Source organism: Fukomys damarensis, unplaced genomic scaffold (genome assembly GCF_012274545.1).
Source record: "Fukomys damarensis isolate Sample0158 unplaced genomic scaffold, DMR_v1.0_HiC HiC_scaffold_36, whole genome shotgun sequence".
NCBI lineage: Eukaryota > Metazoa > Chordata > Mammalia > Rodentia > Bathyergidae > Fukomys > Fukomys damarensis.
In genome coordinates this window covers 37,848,041-37,863,634 of record NW_022900948.1, presented here as the reverse complement: position 1 = coordinate 37,863,634, position 15,594 = coordinate 37,848,041, and the positions used below count along the sequence as shown (strand labels likewise).

The following is a 15,594-nucleotide window of genomic DNA, read 5'->3' as shown; positions in this document are numbered from 1 at the left end:
TGAGACAATCTCAAAAACCAGTTCAGGCTAGTCTTGATCTTGCTATGCAGTCAGCTGGCCTCAAACTTATGGTGTTGCTCCTGCCTCAGCCTCCTGATTATTGGGATTACAAGCATACATTACCAAGCCTTTTTTGTTTTTTTTTAATAGGATTTTGTTACATAGCCCAGGCTGGCCACAAACTCTGATTCTCCTGCCTCAGTCTTCAGAGTACTGTGATCATAAACATCTGCCACCATGCTCTGGTCTTAGTAATCTTAAGAGACTACTACGAATAACTTCAAAGCAACAACATTGAAAACACAGAAAAAAATAAATTTCCTGAAAATATATAAGTTACTTAAACTAAGTCAAGAAGAAAGAGAAAATCTAAGCATAATCATTAATCATAATCATTAAAGAAATTAAATCTATGACTCTATACATATCACACACGTATGCACATACAAATTCCAGATCCAGATGATTTTACAGGTAAGTTCTGTTAAACAGGTAAGGAACTAATAATGACCTTGACGTTATACAGACCATCCCATTCAGATAAAGAGATGCACTCCCATTCATATCATAAAACTTGTCCTAGTTACTTTTCTTGTTGCTGAGACAAAATATCCGACACCCAAAGTTAAAGGAGGAAAGGTTTATTGTAGCTCACAGTTTGTAGAGGCTTCAGTTCATAGCTGGCTGGCTCCAAGGCAGGGTGGTGTGGCAGAAGAGGCATTGTAGAGGATAAACAGTTCATGGCAAAGCAGGGCAGGCAGTAAGCAGCAAGCAGCAAGGAACAGCAGCAGCACTTTTTCTGTCCCTTATATTCCATCCAGGCTACCTGCCCTCAGGGATGGTAGTACTCACACCCAGGGTGGGACAGCCTTAATCCTAGCATCACACCCTAGGTCCAGCCACCTCCAAAAAGCCCCACCTATGACTGCCTAAGGCTTTGTGGGAACATCAAGATGCAAGCTGTAACAAATCCAATATAGTCTTGCTAACAAAACCAGCAAGGATCACAGAAAGTTATGCTCAGCAATATTAGAGCATTACATTAAGATTAATCTGACAAATATAGACTCAAAAATCTTTACACTCATATAGATTCAATAAACCCAGATATATAGTTATGCATCAATTACTGTACATAGTAATTATATATCAAAAATAGGGTTCATAATAAGAACACAAAAGCAGTTTAACATCAGAAAAGCTATTGATGCTCAGTTGCCACATTAATAGATTAAAAGAAAGGATTAGGGATATAGCTCAGTAGTAAAGTGCTTGCCTGGTATGAGTAAGGCCCTGAGTTTGATCCTTGGCAATGCACGCACATCTCACACACACACACACACACACACACCTGCCTGTATCCTGGCTACTCTGGGGTCTGAGGAAGTAGGATCACAAGATTAGGACCAGCATGGGCAGTATAATGAGACCTTGTCTCAAAACAAGAAAACAGTAAAAAGGGTAGGGGATGCAGCTCAGTGCACTCGGGGTTAAATCCCAAATACAAATAAGAGGGGAGTGGATCATTCAATAATAACCTCAATAAGAGAAACTGCCTTACTCACATATAAAATATATAACACATTTAATATATGTAAGTAATAAAACTTCATTTTTTTTTAGTATATACTGTAGCATTAAAAAAAGAAGTTAAGCACGTTTGGGCGTCAGGTTCAATACACCTGGACAATAAATGACAGTGATATGACTTATGAACTCTATGGAAAAAACCCTAAAAGATTTTTTAATTCACACCATATTCAGAAATAAATTATCTTGGGACAAAAAGGATTTTTTGCTTGTTTTTGTTTTTGAGATGATAGGGTCTCACTATGCAGGTAAGGCTGGCCTTGAACTATGTAGCCCAGGGTGGTCTTGAACTTCTGGGATCTTCCTGCCTCAGCCTCCTGAGTGCCAGGATTACTGGTGTGCACCAGCATGCCTGGCTTGGTACAAGAAGAATTTTTTGTTTTTACTTTATTAAAATCCTGAGTTTATTTCACATGTGTATTTTTGTCTCCCCACCATTTCCATGTCTGACCATCCCTACTACTATGTCCTAGTAAGATAACATTACATACATACTTAAAACCAAAAAAAAAGGTGGAGTTCCATCTTTAAAAACTAAACAGACATTTTGGACAACACATTCTTGGCAATGGAACCTAGATATTTATCAAACATGGTAGGGAAAGTTCTCACTTTGCATTATAAAAAGGATAGCCAGATACCAACTGTTACACAAATGAAATAAGATGGAAAATTTTAACAAGCTGTTTAAATTGTTTTCTTAAAGAGACTTCCTCCCCTGCCAGAGATCTTGAAGAGCTTCCTGGTCAGTCATCCGGAAGCAATTTTTCACATAATTGGTGAACTTGGCTTCCACTTTGGGAAGAGAACCACCCTTTTCTATACTTGCTTGCATTTTTGCTTTAATGTCTTCTACTGAACTAGGTCATTTGGGTGTTTTAGGAGTCTTCTTGTTTTTTGATCTTAGTATTGATGGGTTTTGAGTGTTTTCCATTCTGGTTTGATTTCTGTGCATTTTTGGCTGGAGTATCTCAAATTGATTTCTTCACTGGAGTTTTCTCTTCAGTTTCCTGATCACCAAAAGTATGGTCTTCATCATCATCTTCATCAGCAGCTAGTTTTACTTTTTTCTGTAGAACCTTCGAACCACTTCTAGGGGAAAGTCGCTTTCCAGATATACTTAAGCATTTTACATTCTCTTCCTCCTCTTTATCTTCCTCTGTGCTGTCCACTAATGCACACAGGCCCTGAACCACACTTCCACCTTCAAACAGGTAGTGTAACGTCAAAGCCCCCAAGGGAAACCATTGGCTGTACAGGCACCTTTGAAGTTGCCAGTGTCACTTTAATTGGACTGTCTTCCTAACTCACTGCCTCGGCTAAGACAATGTACAATTCATCCTTTGCGCCAGCCCCTAAATTGACCGTTCTTAATGACAACCGGTGCTCATTATCAACTTCAAGTGATAATCTTTGTCTGCCTTTAGTTCACAATGGCAAAGATAGTTCTGGGGCCTCACGGGGCTCATGTCCATATCTATTGACTCTTCTATGGAGTGGTGGCATGCACTCAGGTGGGAGAGAACACTGATGGAAATAAATAGCTAACATCCCAGAAAACAGATGTGCAGAATGGAATCACACTAGGGACATGACAAATTTCTTGAAGAAGACAAAAAGCACAAATGATAAAGGAAAAGAATGATTACATTAAAACTTATTTTTAACACAAACACCATAAACAAAGTAAAAAGCAAACAAGATAGATGTAACATAATCAATAAAGGATTAGTATCCTAATATAAAGACTCCAATAAATCTTTTCAAAAGTCAAACAACATAGAAGGCTGAGGCAGGAAGATTGCGATGTGTTCAAGGCCACTCTGGACTACATAGTAAGTTCAAGGTCAGTTTAGACTACATAGCAAGAGGAGGTCTGAAAAGAACAAAGTAACAACAAAAGTTAAACAACCAACTTTTCAAGAAAGCACTCAAAGATGACAATACTGCAAAGCCCATAGAATATGAAAAAATGCTGCTTACAGGCTAGTGTTTAGTGTCCAGAAGACTGCGATGCTATGAGATGCCAGCATGCCCAGGTTTCTTGTTTTTCCACTAACTAAACACAACTATAAGCAAATTTTTTTTTTAACAAATGTATTTAAGTTTCCTCGTGTAAGATACAAAATCTGGATTCACTACATAATTATAAAAATTTTTCACTGGAAATTATCATTTCAATAGATAATGATAACAGATCAAATTAGTAAATGTTGGGAACTTAAATACCATATACAAATTAAAATGTTATTATTATCACTCTTAACAGAATATAAGTCCTCTAAGCATTAATGCTCTTTCAGCAACTTGTAAATTTTCTGAGTAACAAAAAGGAGCATGAAACTAGAAAGGAAAGTCTGTGAGAAAATATCCAAGCAGCATATTTCTACCACTATCCTTGAGAATGGATTACCTGACCTACCACTACAAATAACAGGAGTGCTTGATAATTTTTGTCACTCATTTACTCATTCAACAAAGCCGTTAAATGCATACTGTATCAGGCCCTGCTTAGTGCAAAATAACAAAGAAACAGATGCTCTCTTCATTGTGTCCAATGGGGAGGGCAGGTAACAAATAATAATTAATCTTACAATTTATTAATTAATTACCGCTGTTCTAAGTACATCAAAGGTAAAACAACAGTGTGCATGAGTGCATGTAACAGGGGACCTGACCTAGTTTAAGAGGTCAGGGAAGGCTTCCCTGAGGAAGTGGCATTTAAACTGAGACCTGCAGTACGTCAAAATCTCATTCCTGGATGACACAAGCCATTAAGATCATCCATCTAAATCCATGGCTCTAATACCCTCTTTACCCAAAAACCTTCTGGTTTTAATTATGCATTCAATAGGGATCTTCCTATAAGGAGAGAATATGTTGATCCCTGCCACAAGAGTTCTGGTTTGCTTGATACTTATACTTGTAATTCTAAATCTAAAAGAAATAAACTAGGTATTTTCTAAGCCACCAAGAAAATAATGAGCTGGAATGATAAAAAGAAAATAGGCCTTGGGTTCTAATGCAGACTGTCATTGTGACCTTTTAAGCTAATTAACTAAACTGAGACAGGCATCATTTTGTCATGTTGACAAGGGAGAAATTCAGTACATCTTTCTGTTTTGTTTTGTTTTTGTTTTTGTTTTTTGACACAGGGCCTCAAACTCACTGTGATCCTCCTGCTTCAATTTTCCAAGTGCTGGGATTACAGGCATGCACCACCACACCTGGCAGAAATTCAGTGTATGTCTGAGAACCCTAACAGTTATGCTAAATGAAGGGCCAAATATAAGGAGTGAAGAAGGGAAGGTGGTCATTCAATTTCTACCTTTGGCTTTCTTGGTTGCAAAATGGCAAACTGGTACAGCCTGATAGGCCATGTGTTGGCTATGGTCAGGCTGTCTTCCACCCACTGTCTTCAGTGCAACTTCTGAAACAGGTCTGATCAAGACTCCAAGGTAACTGCAAGAGGCAGGCTGGATCAAGCGGAAGCATTTTAATCCCAAAGCCATGACTGAAGATAAGCCTTGTGAATATCCTCTGGAAAGAATAAGACAAAAAGGAAATCTAAGTGAAAGATACCACTGCAACTTCAGAAAATATTTATATCAATTATCAAGCAACTCCTACAAGCAGCTAAGTAATAGGCAATTTAAATACATTACCTGTAACCCTCCTTCCAACAGTCACAGAAGGAAATATTAACCTTATTTTACAGGATTAAGAAAGTGAAGCTCACATAGTCTGTAGGGCTCTGACCCCATGTTCTTTTCACTACACCAAAAAGCCTATTTAGCAAAGGTACACCATCTAAATCCTTAAAGGTGGTAATTAGACCACCACCCGAGGAAAAGTACAGTATCTCCATAAAGTTTTAAAAAGGAGAGCAGAACACTACAAGAGGACTTTAAACAAGAAAACAACTATTTCAACAGGCAGAAAATGACTGGAAAATTTACACAACAGCATTTAATTAAAATTTTCTTTGGTTCCTTATGCACTGATTACCAATTAGAATGCACTTTACTTTAATGAGAATCTGAAGCATGATTGAGGTTTGAGCTCAGTAGAGCTAGAGCTCTGGAAAATGCCACCTTCACTGGGTTAATACAAGTTACATGTCATACTTCTGAGGTCTTTGACCATGGAAAGATGCTATAGCCTATAACTACCTCAGATAGAACACAGTCCTAGCTGACAAATGTTAACACTAATAGCTTCTGACAGGAATCTGGCTATCATTCTGCTGAAAATTAAGAACAATTATCATCAAATACCTGGAAGCTGCTATCTTCAAAAATCAGTCCCACACATAATTAAAAAAAAATCCCTCCTGTATGATGGATTGAATAAAAACATAGACTCTGCAGCCAGGGAGACCCAGAATCCAGTCCCAGCTCTACCAATGACTAAATGCTCTCCAGTATCTCTGTACTTTGACATCTTCTACTGTAAAATGAGGATAATTATATTTATTTCTTAGAGTTAGGGAAAATGTTATTAGGCAGGTAACACTAGACACAGTGCCTAGAGAAAGGAGGCTAAAATCTACTGATAGCTATTACCTTTCATTTCAAACACATTCATGCCAGGGTCAGACACAATATAGAAATCATGTACACGTCATGACTGATGTGTAAGGTGGCCTAGAGTCAGTTAGGCTTAAAAGCAAATCTCCACTTTGGGTAACTCATTATTTCTTTCTGGGCATCATTTTCCAGATCAATAAGAAAAATAACCCTAATCTTAAAATGAAATATTGAATTCATATAAAAACACCTAGCCTAGAGGCTGGACTACAATAACTGCTTAATAAATGTGATGATCATTTTTGGGTTTTTTTTGGTTTTTTGAGACAGGGTCTCACTATGTAGTCGACACTGACCTGGAACTCACTATGTAGCCCAGGCTGGTCTTGAACTCACAATGATCCTCCTGCCTCAGCCTCCCAAGTGCTGGGATTACAGACATGCACCACCGTGCCTGGCTCAGGAATTACCATTTTTTAAAAAAGAAAACCAAACAAGTAGTAAAGGCAAATAGTCTCTCCTCATAGAATTTCTAACAGCAAGTGACGCTAGACATAGCAGTTTATGAAATCTATACAAATAGATTGGGATGAAAAATGAAGGAAAATTTCCCTCTTCATTATTATCAATAACTACTATTGAGGTCAGGCCTGGGAAGCTTGCTTAACCCTTATTATTTCATTTAATCCTATCAATAATGAAAATAAATATATATAATATATTTATATATATAACATATATATATAAATATATTATATATATAAAATATAACAATCCCCATTTTACAGATGCTGAAACTAAGGCTGAGAGAGATTATCACTGCCCAAGAATTTGGAGCTAATGGCCCAACCCTACTTAAGCAAAAGTTTGGCTCAGAGTGAGGATTCTGTATTTAGGTTTTTGAATAATATAGCCAATATCTAACTCATATTTATGTCCAAATATGGTTGCATAATAATGAAGTTTTAAAATGGTTTTAATCTACACTATCTCATTCTGGCTCCTCCATTTATGACAGGTTTCCTGGTGTTCCTGTTGCAGGTCATAATACCAACCCACAAAGTAACAGGAAATCCAAATGGGTTAGAAATAAACAACCTCTGGCAGAAAATGCAGGATCCTAAAGCAGACCCAGTACACGTGAACCGGAAGACAATTCTATACATAAACTGCATAGCTGAAATGCTTAAGGCATAGATTTTACTTGCACAGAAGTCAGGAAATTTTAAAGCAGAAGTTCAGTAAAGGCAGTCAGTCCCTTGGATCTTTTACTTTAAGGACTTAACGCATTAACATTCATCTCAGCACAGATGAAGAATTAAAGCTTAGAAAAAAAAATTGATATGAGAACCCAGGTATTATCCAACAAAAGTAACCCATACACAGAAGCAATGTGGCAAAAGTATATGAGCGTTGGACATAGTCTAAAACTGGAAGCCCAGTTCCCTGACTTACTAGGTATATGACTTTGATTACGTCACTTAGCCTGTCTGAGCTACACCTTCCACCCCTTCATTACTATGGCGATATAAAAAAAAATGATTATAGGGTGAGGGATTTAGCTCAGTGGGACCTTGCCTGCCTCAAATGCTCAAGGTCCTGAGTTCAATCCCCAGGACTGGAAAAAAAAAAAAAACATTAATAATGACAATAGCTAACATTGATAGCCATACCTATGTGATGCAACTATTCTAAATGCTTTACATTTGAGTCTTAAAAACCCTATAATTACCAATCATTCCCGTTTTACAGATGAGAAAACAAAAGCAGAAATATTGCTCAAGATTTGAACTCAGGCAACATAGCTAGAGTCTGTGCTTTTAGCCACAATACTACATACTATGTACATAAAACAGTACAATGTCTTACATGCAACAGATGCACAATAAATAGTAAATGTTTATTATTCCCAACTGTTAAAGTATTTTTAAACTATTTGTTTTTGTTTTTAGTTTTTTTTGTATCAAACTTGGGTCCTTGTGCTTGCGAGGCTGGCAGCAAAACCACTGAGCTAAATCCCTGGCCCATTTTTAAACTATCTGAAACACACATTCTTTTACCAAAGTTGAGGTCTCAAAACTTGAATTTCCTGTTTGTCGCAGAAGATGCATTTTAACTTTGTAAAAACTAGATGATGAACCTACGTCCTGGCTTCATCCACTGCCCCAGCGACCCCTTCCAACCCAGTATTAACTCTCAATATGCACACTTTATACATATAGGACCCCTTGGATATAAAATACTTTCATGTAATATTGTATGATTATCATTCATATTTTACAAATCAAATTGATCCATTTCTTCAAAAGCTACTCCTGCTCCAAGGTCTTCAAACATGTCACTGAATCTTCTTGGAATGATCTTCCCTTGCCTCTTTACCTCCCAATTTTTTCAGACTTAAGCCTAACTGCCATTTCTTCAGAGCATGACTTCCTGTCCACCTCCTCTAACCCAGTAAGGCCTTGTGTCTTGTAGTCCAGTTTAACACTGTGGTCTTCATCGTAGAACTTCATTTTTAACAGTAAAAGATATGTGTAATTATTTATCTAAATCCTGTTTAAGACTAAAAGTACTACAAGGACTAATTTGTAGTAGTCCTCACTGTTGTATCATGCATGCCTACCAGCACAATGCCTGGACACAGAAGACACTGCATAAAGATGATGAATACACTAATGAACAGTCCAGAAGACTCAAGTTCTTGCCCAGGGTCAAAATGGTGGCACCAATGGTGAAATCTACACCTCTGAAGACAGCTTCTAGGTTCTACTTCTCAACACTGCCCCCTTACCACCTGTGCTAGTTTTCTGCAGGTTCTTCAGTGCCGTGTAAAGATATATTTGACTCTATAACGAATCACTTACTTTGGTACAGCCAAGGAAGGGATGAAAAACAGTAACAAGTGGAGAGAGAGCACTTTGCCTAAGGCTAGATTTTGATTCTAATATTCCTACCTCATCCTGCCCTGCGATCCACTTTCTTTGGATTCATTACCAACCTATATTCAAAAAGCATTTCTGACAACTCTACTACTGACTTGCCACTGGCTTACAGCACGTACCAAATCATTTCTTCTGCCTAGGTTTTGTTTTCTCAGCTATAAATTAAAGGGGTCAGATGGGTTTTCATGCATTCCAACTATAAAACTCTCCAAGATTCTGGGAAACGCAATAGAGTGTGGCTAAAGGGAAGAGTACTAACCCTAGAGAAGAGTTTTGTTTCCACCACTTCCCTAGACTAGTCAAACTCTCTAGACCTCAATCTCACCTGTAAAATTTTTTCTTCAAAAGCTACTCCTGCTCCAAGGTCTTCAAACATGTCACTGAATCTTCTTGGAATGATCTTCCCTTGCCTCTTTACCTCCCAATTTTTTCAGACTTAAGCCTAACTGCCATTTCTTCAGAGCATGACTTCCTGTCCACCTCCTCTAACCCAGTAAGGCCTTGTGTCTTGTAGTCCAGTTTAACACTGTGGTCTTCATCGTAGAACTTCATTTTTAACAGTAAAAGATATGTGTAATTATTTATCTAAATCCTGTTTAAGACTAAAAGTACTACAAGGACTAATTTGTAGTAGTCCTCACTGTTGTATCATGCATGCCTACCAGCACAATGCCTGGACACAGAAGACACTGCATAAAGATGATGAATACACTAATGAACAGTCCAGAAGACTCAAGTTCTTGCCCAGGGTCAAAATGGTGGCACCAATGGCGAAATCTACACCTCTGAAGACAGCTTCTAGGTTCTACTTCTCAACACTGCCCCCTTACCACCTGTGCTAGTTTTCTGCAGGTTCTTCAGTGCCGTGTAAAGATATATTTGACTCTATAACGAATCACTTACTTTGGTACAGCCAAGGAAGGGATGAAAAACAGTAACAAGTGGAGAGAGAGCACTTTGCCTAAGGCTAGATTTTGATTCTAATATTCCTACCTCATCCTGCCCTGCGATCCACTTTCTTTGGATTCATTACCAACCTATATTCAAAAAGCATTTCTGACAACTCTACTACTGACTTGCCACTGGCTTACAGCACGTACCAAATCATTTCTTCTGCCTAGGTTTTGTTTTCTCAGCTATAAATTAAAGGGGTCAGATGGGTTTTCATGCATTCCAACTATAAAACTCTCCAAGATTCTGGGAAACGCAATAGAGTGTGGCTAAAGGGAAGAGTACTAACCCTAGAGAAGAGTTTTGTTTCCACCACTTCCCTAGACTAGTCAAACTCTCTAGACCTCAATCTCACCTGTAAAATTCGTCCGGGTTTTGTAAATAGTGAAAGGCGAACGAAACGGCAACTGTTTTCCAACTGGACAACAGTGGCTAAAAGTTTCGGCTTTAGAGTCGGACCTAGGTTTTGAATTTCAGCTCCATCGTTTATTTAATGGCTGCGTGACCTTGGAGAATGTATTTCCGAGCTTCCGTTTCTTCATTATGGCAAATAATAATACCTGCTCTCTCGGGATTGCTTTGAAAATGAAATGCTCCTGCAGATGGTGTGTCACTACATACGGGCTCCTATTTACGAGGTCCCTTGGCATTCCCTAAATTCCTAGCTAGTGAGACGGGCTCCACTTCTCCCACCCCGTGAGACTTGTTCAATGCCACACGCCCCGCCCCAGCCTTAAGGTCAAGCCGGATTCAAAGTCAGTAGGAGTCCGGTCCCTGAGGAGCCCCTAGAGGTCTCTGGATGAGTCTCTCGCCCATGGACCCCGCGCGAGCCTCCAGACACCTCGAGGCCACTCACCAGCTACAGTCCAGATTACTAAGGGAAGACTCGGGCGACCCCGGTGACGGCAGCAGCGGCGACGCGGGCGTCATGACGTCACGAAGCGGCGCGGCGGCGCAGGCGTAGCGCATCACGAGCGGCCTGGCAGCTGGCGGAGTCAAAGCAGACGCTGCTAGACCGGCCGTCTGTTCCACGCGTCGGAACCTGCTTTTGGGGCATGAGCAGAGGTCAGCACGCCGAGGCGACAAGGTGAGTCTGGCCGCGACGTGTCCCCTTTCTCTAGCTCCAGCCCTGCGTGGAAGGCTTACGAGATGCTGCGTTCGCGGGAGGGCTTTCAGGCCCCGCCCCGGATTGTCCAGCCGCTGGCCCGGAAATAACCCGAATAATGAACCCTTACCTCTGGGGATTTGCTGCCCGGATTTTGGAAGCTGCCAGGCTTGACCCCACGATTGGCTTTTAGGAACAAACGAATGCTTTTGCTTCCCTGGACTTCACTTTCCCCAGCGAGTTTTCCTGGCTTTCCAGGGTTGTTGCAGTTCAGCAGGGAGAATGTAGAAGGATTTTGTAAACTGTTAATGTAAGGGATTGTCTCCGTTGCAAACCCAGAGGGCTTTCATAGTCACATGTCATCTTGATCTTTTATGACGTTCCTCAAAAAGCCTTGTGCTGGGCTTTCACCATAATAATCTTAAGGCTCAAAACGGTCTCATGCGACAGGGATAATTCTACCCATTCTAGGAAGAAAGACGAACCCGAGATTCTCAGTGAAATGGCTTGCTTCATTCATTCACTCACAATAAATATTGAGCACCCAGCTCAGAAGCAGGAGTGTAGTGTAGTGTTGGTGATAAAATCATGATCAAGATTGACAGGGCTGGGGATTTAGCTGAGTGGTGCTGAGCGAGGTCCTGAGTTCAAGCCCCTGTACCAAAAAAAAAAAAAGATTGGCAAGGCCTTACCCTCTTGGAGCTCACATTCTAGTGAAGAAAGCAGAAAATAAAATAATAAATAACTCATTGAATTATATAGGAAGAAAAAAGTGGCTGTGGTAGAGAATAGCAAGGGGCTCTGCCCTGGTAAGGAAGAAAACCGTGTGGAGTTACTTAAAGGAAATCGTGTCACTTGCTAATATCTCATAGTAATTAAGTGCAGATGTTATGATTTGAACGCAGGTCTCTTTGGCCCCTATTCTGCATTCTTCACATTAAAACATGGCACTTTTGGGGAATATAAAATAGCTTTTGGTATTACTAGTCTTTTTAGGTATGAGAAAATCGACGTTCCTATCATTTAAATCTCAACTCAAATGTCACCTCCCTTCCCTCTCCACTCAGTCTAAAAAAAGTAGTCCAACTCCCTGTCACATCTCTTTGCTTGTGTTTGCAACATTTTTCACTAATTACATCTTGTTTATTGCTTTTGTTTTTGTTTTGTCTTGCTCACCTTCCAGATGTAAGCGTTCTTGTTTGTTCACTGCTGTGACCCCAGTAACTAATTAGAAGATGCCAAGAAAGTTGAAAGTCTTGTCTTTTTTACTTTCTTTCTTTTCTTCTTTTTTTTTAATCTGTAGGAAAGAAGGGAGTTAGCAATTTGTAGTTGACACGCACTGCTGAACAGATTAAAGGTATGAGTGAGAAAGGAAGAAAAATACCATTATGTGCAAAGCACAAATAAACGTATAAATGTCTTCCAACAATTAACTCAGGGACTGCTGTGTGCTAGGCTTTATAGGATGTGCCAAGATGAATAGGCAGTGTTAATATATGTCCGCTTTTGTTGAGACACAATCCCTGCTGAGCTCTAAGACACTTCTGGATATGTAGGGCACATGTGTTTTTCCAGCAGAGTGTTCTGAAGTCTGCCACAGCCTGCCATCTTTCAATAACAATAACCCCGTTATTGTTTCTTTATCACACTGAACATTTATTAAAGTTTTATTTTTCATCTATCATCCAATTTTTGGTATTTCTGCAAACAACTTAGAAATTGAATGAAGTTTAAAAATGAGGAAGCTAGTACTCGGAGAAAAATGACTTCCAGTAGAAATGCTGTGCAGTTGGAAATTAGGTCCAAGCTTTCTGCCTTTTTTTTCTTTCTTTTTTTAAATTCTCTAAATTGTCCAGTCGGGCTCATACTTATAATCCTCCTTCCCTAGGATCCCAGAGTGCTGGGATTTTTAGGCATGTGCACCATTCCAGCTCTTCTGCACTTTCCATTACTGTCTTCATTATAACCCTCATTTTCCTTGGCTTTGAGATGAGCAATTTCAGGAACTGAAACCAGTAAGTAATAATTTACCGCTCTTGAATGCTTCTAGATGCCATGTGCTTTCTAAATGTTTTAGGAGTGTTAACTCAGTGAATCTGCAGAACTTTATGCATTTTTAGCTCCATTTCACAGACGAAGAAATCAAGAAAATGTTAGCTTGCCCAAAGTTCTACAACTAGCAAATGGCAGAACTGGAATAATTTAGGAAGAAATTAGTCTCCCTAGTCTCTCCCAAGGTCATAAACATGATAATAGCTAGTATACATTGATTACTTACTGTTGTTAGATACAGTAGTTATTGGTTTTGTGTTTGTGTGTGTGTGCACACATACTATCTTTAATTTTTACAATCACCCTGTAAATAGAACTATTGTCTTCATTTTTATATTTGAGGAAATTGAGGCCTAGAAGTCACACAATCTACTTTCAAACCCAGCTCTAACTCTTAAACTTGTTCATAGATTTCCTGTTGGTAGGTTTGTGTGTGTGTGTGTGTGTGCATTCTTTTGATTGTTTTTGTTATTTTGTGTTTTGTTTTTGTGGTGCTGAATATTGAACACAAGGCCTCTCACGTGCTAGGCTGGCACTCTACTGCTGAGCTACATTCTCAGCCCAAGTTGTCTCTTCTCTTTGTTGTATTTCCTGTTCCGTGAGGACAGGTGATATAATGCTGCTCTTTTCTACCTATCCCCTTTAGTTCCATTAAAATTCTCCTTCTGGTGTTTTCCAGGGCTTATTTTGCGTGACAGTGAACTGAGTATCATGTAGTTACAGAGACTTTGGCCTCTTTCCCAGTCAGCCTCTGGCTTCAGAGGGGGAAAGCTTGACCACAGCGCCACGCCTCTTTCACCTTAAATGGCAGCTTCTATGCTCTGGCTGCCAGAGGAGCTGTCCTAAGGGAACTGGTTCTGGGGCCCTGGATGGGCCACATAACATACCCACCTTGGATAATGTTTGTTGGGTTGAATTTGAAGTATCATGTTCACATAGAGTTGCTCTTCCCCTGTGTGAATGTTAACATTGCTTTTAGTTTTTTATAGAGATTGATGGAAGCAGAAACCAAAACTCTTCCCCTGGAAAATGCATCCATCCTTTCAGAGGGCTCTCTACAGGAAGGGCACCGATTATGGATTGGCAACCTGGACCCCAAAATCACGGAGTAAGTCCAAGTCACCTTAATTCATTACCTACAGATTTCGAGTGTTTTCAGTCATGATATTCAAAAGACTGTTCAAGGGATGTAGGGTGTATTCTGGTCTTTAAATTTATGTTTTATGTTTGGCTGGATAGATTATGTTATTAGCTTGTTATCTTGTCCCTTTTCTTACATCTGTACTCTGCTACTGTAAGGACACAGTGATCAGTATACTTAAAACATATAACTTTTTTTTTCCTACTTACCAAAGATGTTGTCTTATTCCCAACTATTTGACTCCTGTAGTGGCTACAGGGAATTATTTTCTAGAACCAGCCATGGGTGATTATATTTTTTCCCACAATGAAGGAACAAGCAGAAGTCTCAGTACCTTTGCAAGCAGGAAAAGGGGTACCACTTGACCAATTCCTATAAGCAGCCACAGAACCATGGAAGGTGAGAAGGGGAAGCAATCTTAGATCTCATGCCAGTCTCTTTGGTTTTTATTCTTTAAATGATTTGAGTACCTAGTGTGTGCCAAGTGCCATGCTAAATAGTTCTCAGATGTTTTAAATCTGAGGAGCCCTGTCATAAAGTAAGAGTAATCAGAAGCAATATATAAAATAAAAATGCATAGCTGCTCTGATCACAAGAAAAAAGATGTGCCCAAAGCCTTTTGTCATCTGCCACCCTGAATTGTCCTGACTACTCTTTTCTGCACAGCCATCATAGTAGGAAGAAATTTCTTAGCAGAGAATTAAAAGGTTTTCCTTCTGTAGTTGTTTGGTAGGGGATAGGTGGTGCTTGGTGGCAAGAGTAGGGATGGGTGAGTGGATTCACCTGCATGAAATCAATGCTTAAAGCAAGCACAGAATATACTTCAGTCCTAGAAGTAGCTTCCTCTGGAATAGTGTTAAAAGTGAGGGGAGAACCTGCTTACTTACGTCTGAGATGGGTTGAGGTATATTTAAGGATTAAGATTAGAAGGGCCGGGAATTTGGCTCAGTGGTTCTACTGCCTACCTTGCAAGTGCAAAGACCTGAGTTCAATCCCCGGTACCAAAAAAAAAAGGATTAGGAGAGATGAAAAGGAAGTAAAATAAAATTATAGATCAAATACAGAAAATTTAGCTGCTTAAACCTGCTCAAACTCAAATCAGCTAACTCTAGATGTTTGGCTCCCTCTAGAAATTATGATGGTATTTAAGATATATTGCCCCCATAATTATGTTACCATGATCACGGGGACCATGGAACATAGATTGCATTTATTTCTATTTTCTTATCATTCGTGGCTATGAGAATGGATGTGTGAATCCACCCAACTTCTCAATTAGTATCC

The 15,594-nt window shown here is 39.5% G+C and overlaps 2 protein-coding genes and 1 pseudogene across 4 annotated transcripts in view; 1 reads left to right on the top strand and 2 right to left on the bottom strand.

The window, feature by feature from the left end:
• Positions 1 to 10,974, bottom strand: part of Mrrf (mitochondrial ribosome recycling factor) — a 49,924-nt gene extending 38,950 nt beyond the window's left edge. Inside the window, exons 1-2 of one of the 2 annotated variants that reach the window (XM_010602970.2) lie at positions 10,869 to 10,974; positions 4,919 to 5,130 (exon numbers count right to left, since the gene is read on the bottom strand). In XM_010602970.2, the coding sequence (XP_010601272.1) occupies positions 4,919 to 5,102 (184 nt within the window). In that variant the 5' untranslated portion in view covers positions 5,103 to 5,130; positions 10,869 to 10,974. The other variant, XM_010602971.2, reaches the window with a different exon arrangement.
• LOC104847533 lies at positions 1,952 to 4,054 on the bottom strand (annotated as a pseudogene).
• Positions 10,975 to 11,011: 37 nt separating the features above from the next.
• Positions 11,012 to 15,594, top strand: part of Rbm18 (RNA binding motif protein 18) — a 20,936-nt gene continuing 16,353 nt past the window's right edge. Inside the window, exons 1-2 of one of the 2 annotated variants that reach the window (XM_010602967.3) lie at positions 11,012 to 11,099; positions 14,149 to 14,277. In XM_010602967.3, the coding sequence (XP_010601269.1) occupies positions 14,165 to 14,277 (113 nt within the window). In that variant the 5' untranslated portion in view covers positions 11,012 to 11,099; positions 14,149 to 14,164. The remainder of the gene's footprint in view (positions 11,100 to 14,148; positions 14,278 to 15,594) is intronic. The other variant, XM_010602969.3, reaches the window with a different exon arrangement.